This window comes from Heterocephalus glaber, unplaced genomic scaffold (assembly GCF_053883595.1).
Source record: "Heterocephalus glaber isolate CG9 unplaced genomic scaffold, H.glaber_assembly_v1.0 deba00000937, whole genome shotgun sequence".
Classification (NCBI taxonomy): Eukaryota; Metazoa; Chordata; class Mammalia; order Rodentia; family Bathyergidae; genus Heterocephalus; species Heterocephalus glaber.
In genome coordinates, this window is record NW_028258173.1 from 6,398,343 (window position 1) to 6,423,266 (window position 24,924).

At 45.0% G+C, this 24,924-nt stretch overlaps 1 protein-coding gene across 24 annotated transcripts in view; it reads right to left on the minus strand.

Annotated features, from left to right (window-relative positions):
* Positions 1 to 24,924, minus strand: part of Llgl2 (LLGL scribble cell polarity complex component 2) — a 123,844-nt gene that overhangs the window by 63,490 nt on the left and 35,430 nt on the right. For 8 of the 24 annotated variants that reach the window (XM_021241094.2, XM_021241095.2, XM_087208468.1 and 5 more), the window contains 5 exons: positions 24,766 to 24,794; positions 24,561 to 24,608; positions 24,349 to 24,391; positions 18,342 to 18,436; positions 1,454 to 16,585 (listed from right to left, as the gene is read on the minus strand). In XM_021241094.2, coding sequence (XP_021096753.1) covers positions 16,482 to 16,585; positions 18,342 to 18,436; positions 24,349 to 24,391; positions 24,561 to 24,608; positions 24,766 to 24,794 — 319 coding nt within the window. In that variant the 3' untranslated portion in view covers positions 1,454 to 16,481. The other 16 variants (XM_087208481.1, XM_087208482.1, XM_013078113.3 and 13 more) reach the window with 13 other exon arrangements.

Sequence of the window (24,924 nt, forward strand, 5' to 3'; positions counted from 1 at the left end):
CATTGCATCCATAGTGAACCCTAAATAAATAGATTTTTTAAATATTACTTTTAAACCATAGCACTTTTCGGCCTCATGTTCAGGGGCCCGGACTAACTGAAAGGTTTCCCTGACCTCTAGTGGTAAATAGTCATGAAAATAGCAACCCCAGGAAGCCCTCCAGGAAAATTATAGGATTGTGAGCGGAAAAGATTATTTCAGCCTTCCTATCCAATCGGATAGGAATATGACCCAAAAAACAGATGAGGCTGCCATCCACCCCCTCTGCAGGTTACCAATCCCTGTTAGCGGAGGGGCTACAATACACACAGCTCTATGGATTTTACAAGCAACTAAACCATTACAGGCTCAACTGCATTAACAAGCTTCTTTGCGAATGTAATTATCAATATATTGTTAACTCTCCAAATATTTTACACATTAATGTGGATTTCTTATATCACCAGTTCTTTTCTGAATGTTTCATTTTTTAAAAGGGTAGTCTATGAACATTTTAATGAAATTTGAACAATATAAAGTTAAACATTATTAATTCTTTATTGATTTCTTACTCTAGCTTCTTCCTCTGCCCTAGATTATAAGCCCTTAAGTGCTCCAGGGACCAATATCTTACACTTTTCTCACTAAGAGAATCAAGCACAGTTCTTGGCATCTAATACAGGATTCATGGTCTGGTGGTTAGGTGAATGGATAAAATGAGGAGTAATAAAAAAATAAAATTTCATTCACCAACTGTAGCTCTGGTTGGGAAAGAGAAACAAAGTCTGATTTTTAAGTGTCCAGTGGTGCAGGGGAGCCTGCCCTGTACAGTGAGTCATGGTGAAGTTTTACTGGACGACCAAAAGCTTCAGAGGGCTCTGAGACCCCAGGTAGTACAGACAGTTGCCACCAGGGATAATCTTGTCACAGTTCTTGTTGACAACCGTTTTCTTTACAGCCACACCAGGTGAAAAAGATAGTCAAAATCAAGACCTCAGAAACCTTGATTTTAGCCAGGTGTGGTAGTGCCTGCCTGTAATCCTAGCACTTGGGAGGCAGAGGTAGGAGGATCACTGTGAGTTTGAGGCCAGCCTGGGCTACATACTGAGTTCAAGGGCAGCCTGAACTACACAGTGAGGCCCTATCTAAAAAAACAAAACCAAAAACCAATTCGGGGTTGGGGACACTTAGGCTCTGTGTTAACTACAGAAAGAACTTCAAGATTATATCTCCTCCCAACCATACATTGACTTGCTGAACATTTCCTTCATCACTCCATCAGTGATGGGATGTACACTGTGAAATTCTCAAAACTGAAAGCCTATGAAATAGTCTCATGTCCAAACAGCACTAAAAACTCATGACCCACAAAATGATACCAAGTAACTGTTTTGTAATCTTTCCAGTACCATCTGTACTCAATGGCGATGAGAGTTGGTCCAGCAGTTACAAACAGGCAAATCAAAGTCCAAACCTTAAAAAACGTCTGCCAGGTGATCATTCAATCGGAGGAAGTGTATCTAGGTTAGACGAGAGTGTTGAACAGGGTGCAGAGGTATAGGTAGTGTACCTGCAGACAATAATGGGTAGAGTTCTCAGGTCACTCAAGCTTAAATCAACGAGGAAAGCAACACAGACAACAACAGGCAGCAAGGTCAGTAGTGAGTAGACAGATCAAACAGCCAATCAGGAAATGAAATGGCCCAGGAGAAAGGAAATGTGGTTAAACCAGAGCACGATGCAGCAGTCCTGGGGCTCTGGAAAAGCAGGACTGGTTGCCTGGTTAACTCAGGATAGGGTTTCTACAATCCATTAAGAAAAGCTTTGCTGGGAACTGAAGAGTGATGATGATAAAGCATCCTTTATGTTACCACTGACAACAGACTTTGTCAAGCTCACACACTTTAAATGCACATAAAAGTAAACAGAAGCAGAACTCTTCCAGAGAAGATTTCTTAAAGGCAACATAAAATGACAGTAAGATTGGGATTCACTGTAGTTCCAGTTACAGTCACAAACCTTAAGCAATTCTCATAATCGCCCTGAGCTTGAATTTCATGAAAAAGAAAACAAAACAAAACTGAAGCAGGGAATCAGTGTGGCTATGCATTCTGCATTCTGTGGGCCCCAAATTGCTCGCCTGTTATTGAATTCAGCCCTCATCTCAGTGGAGGTAAAAATTCCATCTGTGAAGCCACCTTCACTGGAGATTTCTGGAACATCGGCCTCCTGTCACGTGCCTTTGGCGCTCTTTGGGATTCCTGGCCGAATAAGACTTGCTGAGGGCACAGAATACTGTGAACAGAGAAGCCTGTGGGGTGGCCCCATGCCAAGAAACTGCAGGAAATTTCATGACAGGAAAATGGACCCGAACGTCCCCCCATATTCTCCAAGCCCTTCTCAAAGGGCGGGACTCAAAAACCTATCATTCTGTGAGAAAGCTTTCCTCTGAGGAAAGAGGCAACACTGGGTGGAGAAGCACTGGCCGGCAGCAGCTGCTGGTTGTGTAGGTTTCCTCTCCCTCAGCACCGGTTGGGGCCGCTGCCCACTGCGCTCTAGGTGGAGTCCTCTGGGAAAGGGAGGCACTAAGGCAGGGCTCAGGCCTCCCACTGCATGGGGAGCGGGGTTTCCTCCATCGCTCCCTCTACCCTGGCCCAGCTCACAAGCGAGGCCTGGACTGGGGTCCAGAGCTCGGGTCCTACATCAACAAGATTCTGTCACTCGGGTGGGACCGTCCAAGGTCTCAACTTCGCCTGTACTGCCCCTCACCCCCGTGGAGGCTCCCTGTGGACCGGGAGTCACTGCCGCCTCACCGGATGAGCTCTGCTGGAGCCCCTGGCACCTGGAGTGACCAGAGCATCTGTCAGGCGAAAGCTGCTTGATGGTTTACGAGGATGCCAAGGAGAAGCCGGTGGTGGCCGGAGTTCCTCAGGGTTCAGCAGAGTCCAGTTCCATCCCAGCACGGGCAACGACACGTTCAGGGAGGTGGGCAAGAAGAGCCAGGACCGCCAGGTCGTGATAAATTGGGCCATTCCTGAAGGTAGACATACAGTCAAGCTACCCAGACCGTCCACCAGGGCAGGATGCCAAACCCGTGTAAGGCCTCCACTTTGGCAGCAAGGAGGATGCCAGTGTCGCCGCAAGTGTCACGATGCAAGCCTTAGAAGTGCTGAATTCACAGAGCAGGGCCAACATTGCCTGAGAACATTTCCACAGACGGGAGCTAGAAGGAGGCGAGGGAGCAAAGTTTTTCACTGAGAAACTCAACCTGAGAAACAAGATGGCAGGTCTCACAGAGTAACCACGGTGATGCCACCCTGTCCCCACCTCCTGCTTCTCTCTCCAGCAGGACACAGCATGTGACATCCTGGGGTAGGGAGCCAACGGAGCAGGAATGGAGGCAGAACCCCAGGAAGGCCTTCTGTGGGTACCACTTTATGAGTGGATGGAGCAGCAAGAACAGCTGGAAAGGGAGCAGTTTGAATGGGAGAGAGAGCACACGAAGTACCATAACTTTATGAAGCACTGTTCACAGCCTGCATTCTCAAGGTGGCCCTGGTGAGCTGAATAAACTTACTCTGGAGACTGCTCTGGTCCAGGACCATGCCCTGGAAATCTGGCCTCTCTACAGCTTAAAATCTGGGAGGGGATGATGTCAGCACTCAAAGGGGGACCAGACTGACGGCCACCTCAGCCCCACAGTCCTGACAAAAGCCCTGGATGGATTCCTGCTCGTTCAACCAACCAAAAAAGCCAGGCTAGAAACCAGGTATCCATTCTGGATGCGCAGCCAGGGGTGGGAGGCCACCTGTCTAAATATTTACAGGCTATACATCAAACTCACAAGTTGTTTAGAATTGTCTGGAGTCCTGGTTTAGTGTTCACGAAATGTCTCAGGTATTCTTTGTCATGGAAATATCTAATTTCCCCATCGATTTTGAAAGATAACTTTGTAGGATACGACAGTCTAGGTTGGAAGTTATTTTCTTTTAAGGCTTGAAATACTTCCCTCCAGGCTCTCCTTGACTTGAGGGTTTGCATTGAGAAGTCTGCTGTGATTCTGATGGGCTTTCCTTTGTAGGTGATTTGTTTCTTTTCTCTAACTGCTTGTAGGATTCTGATCTTCTGTTGGGTTTCTGGGATCTTGACTGTTATATGTCTAGGTGTAGATTTTTTTTTGATCGTGGCTAGTTGGAGTTCTATATGCCTCACTTATCTGTATGTCCAATTCTCTATCTCTGTCTGGGAAGTTTTCTGCTATTACTTCTATGAACAGTTTTTTTATATCAATTGTACTTTCTCCTCTTTTTCGTGGACTCCTATCAGACTTATGTTATTCTTCTTTGCATCATCTAGCAGCTGCTGGATTGATTTCTCATGGTCCCTTACTATTTTTAAGAAATCTCTGTTTTCATATTCACTAACTGCAATCCTGTCTTCTATATCTGATACTCTATCTTCACATTCCCTCAATCTACTATGAATGCTTTCGATGGAGTTTTTAATCTCCTGGATATCTGTCTGAATCTGTTTCATGGATTCCATTTCTTTCTTATGTTGGGTGATCGTGGTTTCCATTTCTTATGCTGTGCGTTCATGGCTTCCAGCATGGTTCTGAGCTCATCTATTTTTTTATCTGTTTCTGCTCTAGAGCCTCTAATCACGTCTTTCACTCTGCTCACCATCTCTGTAGTTATCTGGGAAATTATTTCTGTTTTGAATTTCTCTAGAGCCTCATTCATCTGATTTGTTACTTCCTTTGCTATCAGTGCAGAGTATCCAGGTGGTTGCTTATCATATTCTTCCACCTCTTTCCCCCAGGATTTGCCTTTGGTGGGGTAGAAGCCTGAGTCTGTGCCTTGCTTAAATGTCTTCTCATTTTTGTTTTTGGTACTGTGTCCTTGGTTTAATTCCTGGGTTGATACTTCCAAATTGCTTATTGTAAGCATCTTTGTTGCTAGTGTTTAGAACCCTTGTGGAATGATTGCTTTTCAGAGGTGTCTTCCAGATATAGCTGGTCTTTAGGTTTTGAGTCTCTAATGACTCTAAGGCTATCTCATTTTCATTATACCAGGAAGGCAATCACAACATCTTAGCCCAAATGATACAATCAGCAACACCATAGCATCAAGCAAAGCTTAGAAAATGACAATTTGTGGTAGTTGTTATTCTATCACCTTTAACTGTGTGAATGACATCTAAATCGAGGACCAGCCCAACATATGTTTACAGTGAATAACCTCTTCAGTATAGCAACTTTACCCTTCGGGATGGAGAGTTAGAAGGAGTTGGGGAGGGAGGGACAGATAGGTAGAAAGATCAGGAAAGGTTAGCAGTGAGGCCAGAAGACAGGAAAATCAGGCAAACTCTAAGAAACTGTTGAAGACAGGAGGAAAAGGCAAAATGAAAGAACAAAGACGAGAACAGAACCACCTAGCAGCAATATGGAGGCTAGATACTGTATTTACTTTCTTTTAAAACTAAGGATAGGGCTGAGAATTTAACTCAGTGGTGCCGCCGCCTGCCCCACAAGTGCAAGGATCTGAGTTTGATCCCTGGAACCAAAAAATAAATAAATATAAATAAATAAATAAAACTAACGATAATCAAGCCCAGAGGTAGGGGCTTCTGGGCCACTGTTTCACCACTCCCAGCCCAGAGAAGAGGGCTTCTGGGCTGCCATTCCACCACTCCCACCCCAGAGGAAGGGGCTTCCAGGTTGCCTTTCCACCACTCCCAGCCCATAGGAAGGGGCTTCCTAGGCCGCCATTCCACCACTCCCAACCCAGAGGAAGGGGCTTTCAGGTAGCCGTTCTACTTTTCCCAGGCAAGAGGAAGGGGCTTCCAGGCCACCATACCACCACTCCCAGTGCAGAGGAGGTGAGCCATGTGGGCACCAACAGCACACACGCACGCTGCCCCCCAACCCCCATCGAAATGAGAACACACATAAACAAGTCTCAAAACCAGACTTCCAGATCACCTAAAGCAACCCCAAAGTGAAAGGAGCTAGAACACTCTGATAATCAACCACCTGGACTCCCTGAACTGGCAACAAAGGAGGATCTGGAAAAAATGAAATCAGAAATAGTTTCTCAGATAACAGCAGAGACTGTGCTCATAGTGCAGGACATGATTAATAAATCTAGAGAGGAGCTGAGTAACATGATGGAATCCCAACACAGAAAACAAATGAAATCCATAAAACACATGCAAACAGATTTCCAGGAGATTTGTAGGGAACAGGGGAAGGGGACGTTACCAGAACCTCTGCAGTGAGTCCTGGTCTCCTGTGAGCCACTGCAGCACACGGCGAATTACAGGAAAGGTAGACAAATGAGACTGAGAAGAAGCTGAGCTTTGGGTCTGATCAGTGCTGCTCTAGGCAGCAAAGACAAAGACCCCTAGCTTGCAGCACCTTTTATTTAGTACATCCAAAGAAACAAATGTAACAAATGAATAATGTAGATTTCAGTATCATATTGGGATGAACAAGGTGTAACAAAAGACTGGGTGGGGGTGGTGGAAATCTAAGAACAATGAGGAACTATGCAGATGCAGATTTAGTTCCTCCCAGGAACTACACAGATGAAGATTTGGTTCCTCCCAGGGCATCTCCCTCAGGTGTGGTCTTGTCCTGGAGGATTACAGCATCATGGGATCATTGAGATCTCCCTTGTGACCTGAGGCCAAAATGGAAGTATGTCTTGGAGTGTTATTGCTGGCCTGTAGGCAGGAGAACTAGGCCTACTCAAATGATTTTTCCCTAGAATTATGTAGCATTGCTCCCAACAGAGATTAAAGACTTCATTGTATTATTATTATTTTTTTTTTGGTACTGGGGATCGAACTCTGGACCTTGCGCTTGCAAGGCAGGTAGTGGAACCACTGAGCTAAATCCCCGGCCCCCTTAAAGACTCCATTGAAAGTCTACACAGAAGAATGAGCCAATGTGAGGACAGAATTTCAGATATAGAAGATGAGGTTGCAATTAGTGATCAGGAAAAGAAAAATTGCTTCAAAACTGTAAGTGCCCAGGAGTAATCAATCCAGCAGCTGCTAGACGATGCAAAGAAGAATAACATAGGACTGATTGGAGTCAATGAAGAAACAGAAGAGTGCAAATGACATAAAAAACTGTTCACAGAAATAATGGCAGAAAACTTCTCAAGCAGGGGAAAAGAACTTGATATACAGACAAGTGAGGCATATAGGACTCCAACTAGCCTTGATCAAAAAAAATCTACACATAGTCATATAATTGTTAAGATTCCAGAAACCCAACAGAAGAACAAAGTTCTACAAGCAGTTAGAGAAAAGAAACAAATCACATACAAAGGAAAGCCCATCAGAATCACAGCATACTTCTCAATGCAAACCCTCAAGGCAAGAAGGGCTTGGAGTGATGTATTCCAAGCCCTAAAGGAAAACAGCCTCCAACCCAGATTGATGTATCCTGCAAAACTATCTTTCAAAATTGATGGAGAAATAAGATACTTTCATGACAAAGAGCACCTTAGGAACTTCATGAATACCAAACCGGCACTCCGAAAAATTTTAGACAATATCCTAGGAAAAGACAGTGAGGACCACAACCCCAGGAAGCACAGCAGAATGAATCCATCGGGCATGACAAGAAATTAAATGTAAAGGGGGAGAATCCAACAAAAAGACAAAGACATGACAATGATAAGTCAATACGTATCAGTTATAACCATCAATGTTAATGGTCTCAATTCACCAATCAAAAGAAATAGACTGGCAGAATGGGTCAAGAAGCAAAATCAAACAATATGCTGCATACAAGAAAGACACTTAATTCAAAAAGAAACTCACAGACTGAAAGTTAAAGGATGGAAAACAATACTCCATGCAATGGGAACACCAAAAAGCAGTAGCTACCCTCTTTGCAGATCAAGTGGATTTCAAACCAACACTGATTAAGAGGGACAAAGAATGACACTACGTCCTTGTAAAGGGAACAATCCAACAGGAAGAGATGACAATCATAAATATGTATGCACCAAACACTAGTGCGCCCAACTATATAAAACAAATACTAACGGACATGACAAGTCATATACGCACTAATACAATAGTAGTGGGGGACCTCAATTCCCCACTGTCACAAAAAAGACATCAACTAGAGAAAAAAATAAGTAATGAAATACTAGAACTCAACTGAACTCTTGAACAAATGAACTTAACAGATGTTTACAGTCTTCCGCACCACAAAATCAAAATACACATTCTTTTCAGCTGCACATGGGTCAATCTCCAAAACAGACCACATGCTTGCTCATAGAACATGTTTAAGTACGTGCAAAGGAATTGAAGCTATCCCCTGTATATTATCAGACCATAGTGTGATGAAATTGGAGAGCAACAGCAAAAGAAACCGCAAAAATTTCACAAACACGTGGAAATTGAGCAACACACTTCTGAATAACCAAAGGGTCTGAGAAGAAATTAAAGAAGAAATCAGACACTTCCTTCAATTAAATGACAATGACAATACAACATATCAGAATCTATGGGACACAATGAAAGCAGTCTTATGAGGGAAATTCATAGCAGTGAATACTCATATTAGGAAAACAGAGCAAGCCCAATTAAACAACCTGATACTGAACCTCAAGCTTCTAGAAAAAGAAGAGCAGGACAAACCCAAAGGTCATACAAGGGAGAAAATTATAAAGATCAGAGCAGAAATCAATGCACTGAAGACTAACAGAACGATACAAAAAAATCAATGAAGCCAAGAGTTGGTTCTTTGAAAAAATAAACAAAATTAGGCAACCTTATCAGAAAAAGGAAAGAAAAGGCCCAAATCCATGCAATTAGGAATGAAAAGGGTGAAATTAAAACAGATCCAGCAGAAATCCAGAGGATCATCAATATCTACTTCAAGAACCTATACACCAATAAGGTGGAAAACACAGAAGAAATGGATGTATGAATTACCAAAGTTGAATGAAGAAGACCTAAAAATTCTAAACAGCCCAATATCAACCAATGGAATTTAAAATGTAATTAAAAACTTACCAACTAAGAAAAGCCCAGGTACTGATGGCTTCACTGCTGAATTCTACAAGACATTTACAGAGGAACTACTGCCACTACTGTTTAAACTCTTCAGTGAAATTGAAAGGGAAGCAATACTCCCAAATTCATTCCCAAAAGCAACCCATCACCTTGATCCCCAAAGCAGAGAAAGACCCAACCGATAAAGAGAACTATAGGCCAATCTCACTAATGAACATAGATGCAAAAATCCTTTATGAGATACTGGCAAAAAAAAAAAAGATACTGGCAAATAGAATGCAGAAGATGATCAAAAAGATCATACACCCAGACCAAGTGGGACTCATCCCAGGGATGCAGGCATGCTTCAACATATGCAAATCAATCAATGTAATACACTATATCAATAGAGCGAAGGACAAAAACCATATGATTATCTTCACAGATGCAGAAAAAGCCTTTGACAAAATGCAACAAGCATTTATAATAAAAACCCTACAAAAAATTAGAATAGATGGTCTCTACCTCAATCTGATAAAAGCCATCTATGAAAACAACAGCCAATATCATTCTAAATGGTCAAAAACTGAAATCCTTCACACTAAAATCAGTGTGTGATTTAACCACTCTTGCCCAATATAGTTTTGGAAACATTAGCTACAGCAATTACACAAGAGAAAGAAATGAAAGGAATAAAGATAGGAAATGAAGAAGTCAAATTGTCATTATTTGCAGGTGACATGATACTCTATTTAGAAGACCAGAAGAATGCCACCAAAAGTCTTCTAGACTTAATAACAAAATTCAGTAGAGTAGCTGGATACAAGGTCAACACACAAAAATCAAGAGCTTTCCTCTACAAGAACAACAGACTCACTGAGACAGAAATAGGCCAAACAATTCCTTTCACAATAGCGTCCAAAACACTGAAATACCTAGGAATCAACCTAACGAAAGAAATCAAAGACCTTTTCCTGAAATCTATAGCACTCTGAAAAGAGAGATTGATCGCTTCTCGGCCTTTTGGCTAAGATCAAGTGAAAAGAGAGATTGAAGATGATATCAGAAAATGGAAAGACATCCCCTGCTCCTGGGTAGGAAGGATCAACATAGTGAAAATGGCCATACTTCCAAAGCTGCTATACACATTCAATGCAATCCCAATTGAAATCCCAGCAGCACACTTCAGGAACCTTGAGAAAACAATCCAAAAATTCATTTGGAACAAGAAGAGACCCAGAATAGCAAAAGCAATTCAAAGTAACAGAGACACAGCAGGGGGTAATAAAAACAGCATGGTACTGCCAAAGAAACAGACCTGAGGACCAGTGGAACAGATTAGAAGATGCAGAAACAACTCCAGACACACTCAGCCATCTCATCTTCGATAAAGGAGACAAACCCTCACTGGAAGAAAGATAGCCTCTTTAATAAATGGGGCTGGAAAAATTCAGTTTTAACTTGTCAAAAATTAAAACTAGACCTTTAACTCTCACCATGCACTAAACTAAAATCGAAATGGATTAAAGATCTAAATATTAAAATAGAAACACTGAATCGGCTGGAACAGAGGTTAGGTAGAACTCTTGAAGACATTGGTGTAGGAAAAGATTTTATGAACAAAACCTCAGTTGCCCGTGAACTAACACAAACAACCAACAAGTGGGATCTCTTCTTATTAAAAAGCTTCTGCACAGCAAGAGAAACCACCAGCAGTGTGAAGAGACAACCCACAATGTGGGAAAAAATCTTCACCTGGTTTGCCTCAGACAAAGGTCTACTATCGCGAATCTATAAAGCATTTAAAAAGATCAGATCTCCCAAATTTAAAGATCCAATCCAAAAATGGGCATCTGAAATGAACAAACATTTCGCAGACAACGCAGTAGAAATAGCAAATAAACTTATGAAAAAATATTTAACATCACTGGTTATTCGAGAGATGCAAATGAAAACAACGCTGAGATTCCACCTCACTCTACAAAGAATGGCTGCTATCGTGAAATCAACCAATAACAAATGCTAGCGGGGCTGTGGGGAAAGAGGAACCCTGCTCCACTGCTGGTGGGAGTGTAGACTGGTGCAGCCACTGTGGAAATCAGTATGGAGCTACCTCAAAGAACTAGGACTGGAAGTCCCATTTGACCCAGCTATTCCCCTGCTGGCTATCTTCCCCAAAGAATTAAAGAAATCATACCACAGTGATATATGTGCACCCATGTTCACAGCAACACAATTTGTAATAGCTAAAACTTGGAAGCAGCCCAAATGCCCATCAACTGGAGACTGGATCAAGAAAATGTGTTTTTTTAAATAAAATGGAGTACTACTCAGCCATAAAAAATGAGAAATTAGAGACATTTATAGCTAAATGGATACACATTGAGGCTATACTCTTAAGTGAAATAAATAGGACACACATGTGTAAACACCGAATAGTTTCTCTGGTGTGAGAAATTGAAAGTGTAAATAAGGAATAAAAGGTACAACAGATAATGTGAAATAGGAAGAAAAGGGGCAAAGGGGAAGGGGAAGAGGGAGGGGTAGGGGAAAGGAAAGAAGGGAATGGAATTAATATGAGAAAATGAAAAAACAGAAACAGAGTCTTTGTAAATAGCAAGGGATGGAGGGGTTGAAGGAAGGGCAGGGGAAGGGGGAAACATAAGAACCAAGAGAGATTATGTAAAGGTGCAAATTTCCAATGATGAATGTCATTATATTGTACACCTAAAATGTACCAATGAGTAAAATGAATAATTGATAATGCAAAATAGGAAGACAAGGTTTAAAGAGGTAGGGGAAGTAGGAGGGGTAGGGGAAGGGAAAGAAGGGAAAGGAAAAATTATGAGAAATGGAAAAAATGGAAACAAAGTCTTTGTAAATAGGGAAGGGTGGGCAGGGAATGGGGGAAAATAAGAACCAAGATACATCATGTAAAGGTACAAGTTCCCAGTGATAAAGGTAAATGTTTGTATACCTAAAATGTACCAATAAAAGAATTTAAGGGAAAAAAACCCTAACGATAATCAAGAGAAGGAAAAAGAGAAGAAAAGAAAAATAAAGAAGAAATCTGAATTAGGTCCAGAAAGGAACAAAAAGGGAGATGAAGAACAATGTGGGACAGCAAGAGAACGAGTGAGAGAGAGAGAAAGAAAAGTCATTTTTTAAAAAGAAGAACAAAATAAAAGTTTGAAAAAAGTAGAAAAAAATAAAAATTAAAAACTAAAAATTAGAGAAAAACATTTTTTGCAAATAACAAAAAATAAAAATGAAGGGCCTCCTTCAGGGTATGTCTCTGTTGTCACAGCAGGCAATGTGGGCGGCCCTGTGCAGATACAAGTCAATGAGTCTCAGCAAGCCAGTGGCAGACCTGTGAGACTCAGGCAGATTTCTGGCTGCTAGTCCCAAGTTGAGCTCCCTGTCCTCCTGCAGGGTTGAACTCTGCAAGGTTCTACTGCAGGTTCCAGCTGCCCTTCCCCTGAAGATAGTCCAGGTTCCGATGGGAGGTGATGAGCCCTCCAACTTACCAAGTACGGTGATCTGCTGTGGCTTTATTTGCAGAGCTCTTCACTTTTCCACTGGGCTTCAGTTTTCATTGAGGAGCCTGAGAGACGCCCTCTTTCTGTTGCTCACCCCTGCTGTATATTGTGAGGCTCAGGACGATGGCCTTTTTGACCCCCTGTGCCTCTGTAGTGTGGAACCGGGGGGCGGCAAGGGGCCAGGCCGTGCAGGCCCACGGGCAGCTGAGCTGCTTGCATTGTGCGGAGCACGGAGATCAAGTCGGGGCTCCGAGCCTCGCCGGGGTCCTCACCATGGGCCTTCCGGTCGCGGTGGGCGGAGCCCGGGACAGAGAGGGGTCTCCTTGCTGCCCGGGTTCTCACAGCCCTGGCTGGTTCCCTTGTGCGGATCAGGGGGACCGAGCGGGGGCGCCAAGCCTTGCTGGGGTCCTATAGGTTCTATCCTCATTCCCTGACAAATACCACTGTAAATGGAGGCAACTTTTAAATATGTATCTAGCTGTGTTTGTATGAGAGAAAGTTGGCAAAAACCTCAAAGATGGCTGAATTTTTTATTTCAAATATACTCTGTTGATGTGATGACCCTATCGGGAGGAGTTTAAGGGTTAACAAGGCTTAGTAAGGAATAAAATAAACATACATGTAATTCATCAATTATTAAAACTATTCCATGAAATTTATTTATCTTCTTTTCAGCCAAATCCACCCCATCCTGCTGCCAAGATGCGCTGACTCACAACAGGCCCAAAAGAAATGGGAGCAATCAACCATGGATTGCACCTCCAAAACCAATATGAGATTTTCTCTTTATAAATGAATTATCGCTAGTATTTATTATAATAGCAGAAAGTTGACCCCATACTGTGATTGCATCTATAGAAAATGAGAATGTGTAAACCAATCTATAATGATAGAAACCAGATCAGTAGTCCCTTGGGAATAGGGAAGTAAGAAAGAGCAGGAGGAAGGCTTACCAGGGGCACAAGAAAGCTTTGTTGGGGTAGAGATGGATATGTTCACTGTCTTGATTGTGATGATGATTTCAGGTGTACACATATGTAGAAATTCTCAAATTATATTGTATGAATATGTGCAGTTTATTGTAGATCAACATCTCAAAAAGGTGCTTCTAATATTTAAGGAGCTGGGCATGGTGGTACAGGCCTGTATTCCCTGCACTGAGGAGGCTGAGGCAGGAGGATCACCATGAGTTCCAGTCCAGCCAGGGCTACATCGTGAGTTCAAGGCTACATAGCAAGTTCTGGAACTGCATAGCAAGACGATGTCTCAAAAAAAAAAAAAAACTTAAAAATTACTATAGTTACGCAAAATGTATTTTGTGGAAAGGGAGTTATGGGTCAGGCATGGTTGAAAATCCCAGCAGCAGGTGGACTGAGAAATGGGGAAACCTGCTCCCACTTTCCCATCTTCTGTCTTGCCATGGTCTCCAAAACGGTTACCAGCCATTTAGGCTCATATGCTCAGGTTCATCTGCTGGCCCTCTGATCACACCAAAGGAGGCCATATATTTGGGTAAAAAGGAAAAAGGATTTATTCAAAACTAACAACAGTGAAGTTGCTTTATAAGGAAGATGGAAAGGAGAGGTTTAATGGGGTGTAGTGGGGGATTTATTTGCTTCAAATCACCATGTCACCTTTACAGGTGAACAAGGGTCTTTTCTGGGAAGGAAGGAATGAGCAAAGACAATGCAGACCTTTACACTACACTTGCTTTATCACTTCCTGGCAATCTTCAGTTCCTCCTTCTTTTTCTTGCGGAAAACAAACCAACCTCCTGGGTTCCTGGGACTTGCATCTGCATATTCAGTCACTTCTTTTGGGCTGAAGAGAAGAGGGGGTGTTGACACGTGCTCAGGAGGAGGGAGTTTGGAGAAGTTGCTTATCTCAGAAAAACCCAAGTTCCAACTCGCAGTGCCTGTTAAAATTGGGACACTTACTTGTAATCTATCTGGTGACCACTAGGAGGCAAAAGCGGCCCATGTAGAGGAAGTGGAGCTTGTTAAGGGGTTATCCTTCATCACTTAGAATTCTGTCCTCTAGGATCCCGGCATAAACACTACTTTATGCTCAGTAGAGCTAGGACTTGGGCCATGGTCTCAGTTCTGAGTCCATCGCATGTTGCTCTCAATACCAGAACACTTCCCTTTACTCCCAGATCTTTTATAAATGATGTCCTGAGCCGGGACGTGGTGGTGCATGCCTGTAATCCCAGCAATCAGGAGGCTGAGGCAGGAGGATTGCTATGAATTTGAGGCCAGCCTGGGCTACATAGTGAGACCCTATCTCAAAAAGAAAAAAAAGGAGTCCTGTGTAGGTAGTAGTCATAGCTCTGGGTCTCTTACCCAAGGGCTGATATGTTTTTGTTTTGGTTTCATTTTGGTTTGAGACAGGATATCATTATGAGGTTCAGGTTGGCCTTGAACTCATTATATAGCCCAGGCTGGCCTCAAACTTGCATCAATCCTCCTGCCTCAGCCTCCCAAGTGGGATTACAGGCATGGGCCACCCTGTGCTGCACCCAAGGGCTGATATCAGCCACTGGAAATGGGAACACCTGAGTGTTGTAATTCTCAGGGGGCCTTTGGAAGACCCCCCTTCTTTGCCTGAAATTCACTACTATAAAGCAGAGCAATTTCTAGAATCACATGCTGCAACATCACAGGCTGAGCTAGCCAGGGAGATGGAAAGGAGAGGTTTCATGGGGGCAGAGGTGATGCAGAGAAGCACCCATGTAATGCTGCCAGGAAAGCCTTCCATGAGGAGCCATTGCCGACGCTGCCTGAGGGCTGGATGCAGGGCACCATTTCCCCTCCATCGAATTCCCATGGAACTAGCTGCTCACCCACAGTCACAGAGCTGGAAGGAGGCACAGAAAGGATTCGTATCCAGGTTTGACATAAACCCATGTGCTTACCTATTACTCATAAGGTGCTCACTTGAGTGGAATTGTCTTTCTTTTTTCTTGAGGTCATGGTGGGCACTGGTAGCAGATGGTGGGCATCTTAGGTTACTCTAAGAGATAGTTAAGCCCATGTGATAATCTAGGAAGGAGAGTTTCCCATCCCTTCACCCCATTATATCGAACATTTTCAGTGGGTGAGGTTGGTGACAGTAGAGACCTCAGCAGTAATAGTATTTGAAGGGCAGGTGGATCAAGGCCAGTGACGTGGAACTGAGGGGCAGTGACATGAAGCAAACCAGAACACTGTTCATTTGCACTCAGAGAGGTGCACTCAAAGGAGTCTGTCAAAAGCTGCCCAACCCCAATAGCATCCTTAATGTGTGTGCAGACCAGGATGCAGGCTCAAGTTGTGGACCAGATGTCCCCAGGCCACTCATCCTGTGGAGCAGGTCACACTCTCAGATGGCCCATGAGTGGGTGTGGCTGTCCAGCGATTTCTCCCCGTTGCCTTGGTTGGGACCAGCACACCTGAGATCATGCAGTTTACTCTCCAGGCGAGGTACCCTAAGGAGGTGGCCTCTCCTCCTCTGGGTTTTGCAGAAACCAATCACCCTGGGCTGAGGCCGACCATGCCTTCTCTTGCCCATTTTACCCTCTGTGGATCCACACCTGGGGGGACGTAGGCACTGACTAAAGCCCAGGCTCATGTGGGAGGCCAAAGTGGAAGGAGGCCAGTGAGGTCCTCACAGGTCCAGGTGGCCTGTGCTATCGAGCATAGCCTGTCAGCCGCCAGCCAGGAGAAAACGTCCACAGCAAGCTAGCAGGATTGGCCTGCATTGTTAAGGACAAGTGCACTCTCAGAGGCCAAGAGCTGCTTGATGCAGGGCAAAGCATCCTTGGGATGATGAGTCAGGGCCAAGCCTGACTTTTCCCAGGAGGCACTGAAGTGGCTGGTGACAGCTGCCTTTACTTCATTGCTTGGAAACAGTTTCAGTGTGGTACAGCATTGTCTGTAGTCCCAGCGTGTTACCATCTTTTCACTGCTGTGACTGAATACCAGAGAAGAACAATCGAGAGGAGGAAAGGTTTGCTTTGGCTTGCAGTTTCAAAAGCTTTGGTCCATGATCAGCTGGCTCCATAGCTGTGGGCATGAAGGGAAGCAGAACCTCAGGGTTGAAAGGTTTGGAGGAGGAAAGCTGCTAGCCTCACAGCAGCTGCACCTAGAGAGAGCCAGACAGGAAGGGGCCAGAGACCAGATATAGTCCCCAAGGTCATGGCCCCCTGTGCTCCACTCCCTTCAGTGAGGCTCCACCTCCTATTTCCACCACCTTCCAACAATGCCACCGAATCCCAGTGATGAGGTTAGCACCTTGGGATCCAGTCATCTCTCTAGCCCCAGCTCTGAACATTGCTGCACTGGGAATGAAGCCATCTCTACATGAGTCTTTGGGAGCTACTTCATACTCAAACTGTTAAACCCAGCTGCTTAAAAGACTGCAGCAGGAGGTTCACTTACCCAGGATTTTGAGATCAGCCTGGGCAATAACAGAAAATATTGTCTCAAAAAAATTTTTCTTTTACCTGGGTGTGACGGTGCACACCTGTAATCCCAGCATTTGAGAGGCTGAGGCAGGAGGATCACTGCAAGTTCAAGGCCACCCTGAGCTACATAGTGAGCTCAAGGTCACCCTGAACTGCATAGTGAGACCCTGTTTCCCCCCTAAAATTTTTTTTTAAATAACAGAATAGCATTGCATATAGAAAAGTACCCAAATCACAGATGTACAGCTCAATGATTTTTATAAGAATGATAACACCTAAGTATTCAGGAGCCGGATCAAGAAGTAAGACATTTCCTGAACTCCACAAACCCTTCATGCCCCTTTCTAGTTACTGTTGCCTTTTCCTCTCTCTTCCTCTCTTCCTACGCTTCCCATTCTTCCACTCGCAGTGGCTCCCCAGCATTTGTACCATCTTTCCTGGTGATTCCAAGGCAAGGGCAGTGCTGAGGTTTGTTGCTTTGATAACACTGGTTCTCCAACCTAGCTGCATGTTAGAATCACCTGGGGAGCACCTGCCCATTGAAGTACAAGATGGAACAGAGGTAGCTGACAAGGCAATGTCACATCTTCCATTTGCCAGCTGTGTGACCTCAAAAGAGTTCCTTCCACCTCTGCAAGCCTCCCCTGTGGAATGGGAACAGGACCACAGACCCTGCCAGAGTACCGAGCCCACCCATAGGGTCTCCATATGGCAGCTACTGTTGTCATGTTGAAGACTAAAGTCTTGCCTTCTTTTGATGGACCCCAATGTGGGGAGGGAAGAGTGGACTCAGGTTGTGTGGATGGGAGGCAAGGATCTTGAAAGGAAGCATGGAGAAATTGCAGGGGCAGCAGTTACGGAGGAGGCCCAGCTTGGGCAAAGCCAGTCCTTCTTCTTCACCCAGAGCAGAAGCTGACTGGCCACAGGTTCTGATGCTGAGAGCAGCTTATGGAGAAAACACCTCAGCTGAACACCTACTGTGCTACACAGCAGCATACCTGGACACTGCATTTATGCCTTTAATTCTGTGAAGGGGTGAGGGGTACAGACTCATCCTTTCTTTTTCTTTTTTCATTTAAGTTTTTCTTTTTTCAGTAGTGGGGTTTGAACCCAGGGCCTAGCTCATGCTGGGCATGCACTTTGCCACTAAGCTACATCCCCAGTGCTTTCAATTTTCATTTTGAGACAAGGTCTCACTGAGTTGTCCTGGCTGAGCTCTACCTTTTGGTCCTCCCGCCTCACCCCCAGCCCCCTGAATAGCTGGGCTTCCAGGGGTGCACTCCTGCCCATGTCAGGCTAGACTCATCACTTTTAGCACCCTGACACTTGGCAGCTGTAACCCCGGCTTTACTCACAGGCCCTGGGGGCTGCGCGAGACTGTGTCCTGCTCCGTGGGCTGCGGTGTGTACACCAACGACACAAGGTCACTTTCTTCACTTCATGCTCTTCCCTATAGTTTTCCCAAAGCAAAAAATAGGTTTTTAGGCTATTAATTGCTTTATGATTGATTGTACTTGTTTCAAGGTATAATACTGATTGTAGAACACATACAAAATACAGTAAACAAACAAATCAGTATCTCAGTCTCACCCAACAGAGATGACCACTGTCACTGCTTCTGCATTTATTGGTATCTGTGTGTGTTTTTGTGTAGAAATTTACCAAAAAGGAGTCATACAGCACACACTCTTAGATAATCTGCTTTTCTTCACTTTATGGTATTAGAGGCTGTCTGTCTGTCATTGAACATTCATCTACATTATTGGCTCTGCCTTAGAATCTCCTAGGGAAGCTTTAAAAATATTGATGCCTGGGTCCACCCTAGAGTCAAATTTAATTGATCTTGGCTGGGGCTGTGGTTGGAGATTCTGAAGAAAGTTCCCAGGCAGTTGTGTTGTGGCAGCTGAGCTTGACAGCTACCTTGCTGCAGTGGCATTTTCTCACAGAGACTTGCATGCCATTTGCTGCAGGGAAACACTGTAACTGGATCAATTTTCTTTTAGGGAATTTAGGTTTATTCCAATTTTTATATTATTATAAAACAGGGAGCTCCTTTTTCTGTAAAGGCTAGGTAGTACTGTATATATTTTAGCCTTTACAAGCCATAAGGTCTTTGCCACATCTGTTTAATTCAATCACCATGGCACAACAGCAACCAGACAATCCATAAATGAATGAGCCTGGCTGTGCTGCAATGAAACTTTATTTCCAATAATCGGTGGTAGCCAGATCTGGCCTCTCAGCCAAAATTAGCTGTCCCTTTTTATAGACAATGTGAAGTGAGTCTCCCTTGCAGGCAAACCTCCTAGTATGAAATGAATGTTTTCTTGTAACAGTAGTTTTATACTGTTTATTTTTAAAAGTAGGATTCTCCGTTGATGTAATCATGTATTTCTTGTGTAGTGGAAAATAAATTTTAACTTGCTGCATACTTATTTGCAAGATGGTCCATGATATTTAATTTATTATAATGGGGGGTGGGTGCTGCAGCGCTGTGGATCAAACGCAGGACCTCAGGCAAGCTAGCTAGGCAAGTGGTCTGCTATGGAACTGCACTCCCAGCCCCTCTAGGAGAGGGATATAATCCATAGGCACCCAGGAAGGGGTCATCGAACCTGCTTCCTGTCACCTGTTCCATCACGCATCTAGAATCAGAGACAATGGCTAGACTCTTATATGCTAGCACCCACTTTAACCACAAGCTACTTCTTGATCCACATCAGATTTAGGGGAATGATGTGGGCAGTGTGGGGAGAAGTAAGGAAATATTTCCTGTCCTGAATCCAAAGCCTGGCTGTCTCAAATTGTGTCTCCTTAGGTTTCTGGAATTTAATCTCTCTGCGTCAGTTCCTGTTGTGTGCACCAAAGTATGCTGTCCAGCACCCATAGATTGCTCTCAGAAACTTCCAGCATCAGCACCCTGCCAGGGAGTCAAAGGAGAGACCGCAAGAGGACCTTTCTTTTTAAACCTTCACCCCCAACATAAGCCAGGCACGGCGGGGCCAGCAGGCTTGACAGCGTGTCGGGCTGAGCTCAGGTTGCTGAGTTTCTTCTTCTTGGGGGGGGGGGGGGCGGGGGGGGGGGGGCAGACTGATGAGACCTACTGGAAATGAAAGGGGACTTTGTGCATTGCCACTGAGACTAGACTTAGACAAGGAATTTCTTTTCCCGTCACTAAAGTCTGAACCCGGGCTGGGGATTTAGCTCAGTGGTTCCACCGCCTGTCTCCCAAGCGCAAGGTCCTGAGTTCGATCCCCGGTACCAAAAAAACAAACAAAAGTCCGAACCCAAACAGGAACCAGTTACATTGAGGGAAAGGACAGAGGCGACAATAATCTGGCTCGACTGTCTGATACAGAGAAGTGGAAGTTTACATGGGAGAAACGTTTGGTGATCACATAAAGATTGATGATTAGAGCTTAAGTCATTTGTAGAGAAAGCAGATTTTCCAAGCCGCCTCTGGGCAGTTGCCAGTGCAATGTATGTTTGTGGCTCCAGTATCAGATCCATTAACATGTGTTTGTCTCTGGTCTGAGCAGCAATCTGGTAGGGTTTGTTAGCAGAGGTTTAGTATTGGACAGCCTACTGGACTTGAGTCTGCTTGAAGATGGTCTGGTATTTGCGTGTTTGATTTTTTGACCCCATTGTCCTTGCCCTAATTTAGTGTCAATAGGGTCATTCCTTGAACATGGCTGTAGAATATACTGGCCTTTTGCTGTATTCTATGCAATACATTCTACCAAATGTAGTGGTTTGGAGGTTTGCAGATTTTTTTTTTTTCTTACCAAGGAGTTTCTTAAAAAGGCATTAACTTTTTGTTTTTGTCTTTTGATATTGTTGCTGTTTGGTACCGGGGATGGAATCAAACTCAGGACCTGGTGCTTTCGAGGCAGGTGCAGTGCCCCTGAACTAAATCCCCGGTCCCCGTTGCTTTTTGAGACAGGGTCTCGCTATGTAGCCAAGGCTGGCCTCAAACTAGGAGCAGTCCTCTTGCTTCAGCCTTCTGAGGGCTGAGATTATAAACACGCACCACCATCCACAGCACTAAGAGACCATCAGCTTTAAATCTGTCATCAGAACTTACATTATTTTTCCACTTTGCAAATGTTTAACTCCCATTGCTTCAAACATGCATTGCAATAACATTTTCAGGGTATGTCAGCATGTGCTTAGTTTTTATAACAGTATAGTCAATCACAATGATTAACAGTTCAAAAGTTTAGTGTACTATAAAACACACTAAAACATGTTGTATGAGTTTTCGGTAATTATGTTATTAGTTACACATCCCTGTAATCCCAGTACTCTGGGAGGCTGAGGAGGGAGGATAGCAAATTTGAGCTCAGTGACTTAGCTTAGACCATTTTAGGTCAGGGATTTAGCTCAGTGGCACACCTGCCTTGCAAGCACAAAGTCCTGAGTTCGATCCCTGGTACCCCCCAAAAAGACCCTGTTTCAAACAATTAAACAGCTCTTTTTAAAGGGCTAGTAGCATGTAGCTCTATGTAAAAGCCCTAGGTTCAACTTCCAGTATGTTGTTGCTTTTTGTTTTTAAGGCCAAAGATGATTTCACAGGATTATTTTGTTTCCCATCAGTCTAATGTGATCCTTAATAAACATTGACTTGCCAAATGAAATGTCTTTTCTTTTTTTTTAAACAGTTTCACTATGGAGTTCAGGCTGGCCTTGAACCCACCACATAGCCCAGACTGGCCTCATACTTGCAGTGATCCTCCTGCCTCCTGAGTGCTGGGATTACACATATGTGCCACCACAGCCAGCTAAGCCTGGTCTCTGATTCTTACTCTTGGTCTGATCACAAGGATAAGCTACGGATAAAATCTGAGTAGTCTTTTTTTTTTGCAGTGGGCAGTGGAACCTAGGGCATCTTGTGAGCCAGGCAAGTGTTCAACCACCGCACTACATCCCCATCTTACTTCCTTTACCTGCTTTGCTCTCAGGTATTGTAAACTCCCCCTTGCTCCAAGCCCAGCCCTCTTCTGACTCCATCCCACCCTTCATCCCTCTCTCCTGGCCTTACCCACAATCCACAACTCCTAGCTCCTTTGCTTGGGTAAGTTTACTAGGAGCCAGTGATTTTACAGGCTCTCATTTAATCCCTTCAGCCCTCTGAGGGAGGTCCTACTATTATCCCTCGGTTTACAGATAGATAAACAAGGAATGAGGTCATTTACCTGAGGTCACAGGCAAAGCCAGAGCTCAAGGCTGGGCCTGCCCACTACCGAGTCTAAGTGAACAGTAAGTCTCCCGCCTCTTTGGATGCCTGAGACCCTAGGATCTACATCACACTGATAGCCCAGCAGCCTACTTACTGTACATGGCCTGTGGAGCCAGCACTCACCCGCCTTCTCTCACCTGGCAGCACTTGTCATTCCAAATTCCCAGTGTTGCTATTTTGACCACTGTCACTTATCACATACACTTCTACGAGGACCCCAGCTCCTCTCCTTGTGCCAACCCAGCTTCCTCCAATTCACTTGCTAGAAAGGAGGCTGCCAACCCTTCCACTGTGCATACCCATCAATAAAAATCGCTCATCTGCCCAGGCCTGGTGGCACATACTGGAAATCCCAGGATTCTGGGAGCCTGAGGCAGAAGGGTCGCAAGATCAAGCCCAGCCTTGGCAATTTATTGACTTAGTAAGAACTTGTCTCAAAATTTTAAAGGGCCCTGGGTTCAGTCTCCAGTACTAGAGAAAAAAAAAAATTCACTTCACATTCTCAATACAAGGATGTTTTCTTCAAAATAAAATAAGCAAACATTGACATCAGCTGACACTTCAAAGCACAGGGTCGTTAAGCAAAGCTCATCATTAGTGAGCAACGAAGGAAATTTTTGTTTTGTTTTGTTTTGGTACCAGGGTTCAAACTCGGGACCTGGTGCTTGTGAGGCAGGTGGTGGCACCACAGAGCTAAATCCCAGCCCAGGAAATCTATGTTTTAAGAGCCTTCGCAGTTTAAAAAAAAGAAACAAGCTGTCTTATATACAAGCCTGTACAGGAAATATATACTAAAAAAAATGCCTTCATCGTGTTTTCAACTTTTTTTTGAAATGAGGTCTTGCTATGTTGCCCAGGCTGGTCTCAAACTCCTGGGCTCACAAAATCCTCCTGCCTTCGTCTCCTGAGTAGCTGGCACTATAGGTGTGGGTCACTGTGCCCACTCCTTTTCAAAGTTCTTGTTCAGTCTGATCAGCCAGATAACTGCTATAGCTCTAAAGCACCTGGGAGCCCTGAAAGCCAGCTCCACTGCAGTCTTCTGACCCGTGGTGCCTGCTTTATCACTGATATCTTCAACTTGGTCTCAGGGCAGGAAAGTTCTTGTTATGTTTGTTAGTTTACTCACTGGATAAAATAAGCTGTCCACCCCTTTAAATTCAGTGAAATCCCACGCAAATCTAAATGCTTGGGCAGGGGGTTATCTAGCTCAAGATGGTTCACCTTTGCCCTTTAGTCTCAAAGACAGAAGGTGCACTCACGTTCAGACACAAATAAGCAGTCTGCCCTGATTCAAATGCTTAAAAAGCTGATTCTGAGCACTACTCGGGCCACGGAGACAGACACAGTGGAAGGCAAGGCCTCGCTATGACTTTGTGTTTATCTGGACAGTTCTTTCACAGGTGAAAAATTAAAATTCCTTGGACCAGTCCAGTGACGAGGTAATAAGGTGTTTATTAAAAACTCTGTTTCATCCAGAGACAGTTAAAATTTATAATTTAAAACCCAGCCCACTACAAAAAGGGGGGGGGATAAAAACTGTGCAACATTGACAAAGGACTGAGACAGACAAGGCCCAGGAGGGGCATCCCCAGGGCAAGTCTCTCCTCTCCAGAAGCCAGGAGCAGCAGCAGAGTGGAGCCCTGGGGCACACAGCCACTGGCCTGGCCCAGCTCTTGGGCCTCTCCAGCTGGGGCAAGCCTGGAAGGGCCCTCAGTAGTGTTCGCTGCGCAGCCTGGATGTCCATGCTGCTCACTCTGCTACGTGAGGTCAAGAAGGGACAGCAACTCAGGACCGTCCTGGGTAGGATGGAGCACCTCAGTCACTTGCCCTGCACCCTGACACGGTGGTTTCCAGCACATCTGGGCACGTATCAGGGCTGGGATGGGCCCTAAGGCCTGTAGGGGGGTGCCAGGACTCTGCCACCTACCCTCCCAGGGCAGCAAGCCCAACCCGGCTGAGCCCCAGAGTCCTACCTCCCCCATTGCTGAGGCCACATCCCACAGCCACCTGGTGAGAACGCCAGTTGCCATAGCTCCTGTGGTTGCAAAGACAGGGAGTCACCGTCCACGGGGACCCTCGCCCTCAGCGCTCTCCAGACGCCCTGTCAGCCCTCATCGACTTACCCTCGGTCCCCCTCCAGCGTGCTCTGGATCTCCTTCAGGACTCCTGCAGGCAGCAGAGGCCCGGTTAGGTGGGCAGGGGCCGGGCCAGCCACCAGCCCTTCCCTCCCTTTTACCAACGCGTGCTGGGCCTCCCGTCTCCCTTCTCAGGGTTCGACCCTGGCCTTATAAGCTCCGCCCTGACACCAACCTCACCTACTCCCACCCTGACTCACGCTCGTCATTGAGCAGTGCGTGCTCCATCACTGGGCCAGGCTTCTTCTCTGGAAGGCAGAGGCCAGGTCAGGCGAGGCCCTGGCTATGAGGAATGCTGTTTCTACTCCCAAACCGAACTGGCCCTGCTCACCTGAGGCCCCTTCCCTCCCTTCCAAGGGTGGCCCAGGTGTGCCCCAGGCAGTGGCTCCGAGGGGCCTATCTTACCCTCTCCATCACTCTGGCTTCCCGAGTTCCTGTGGGGAAAGAGATAATGAGGGCCTAGAGGACGGGGAGGTCAAGTGTCCTGGCCTGCCCTGAGCGGGGAGTCTGGGGAGTGCCCTGAACTCTGCCAAGGACCCATGGGGTGTATGCGGGGTAGACCCT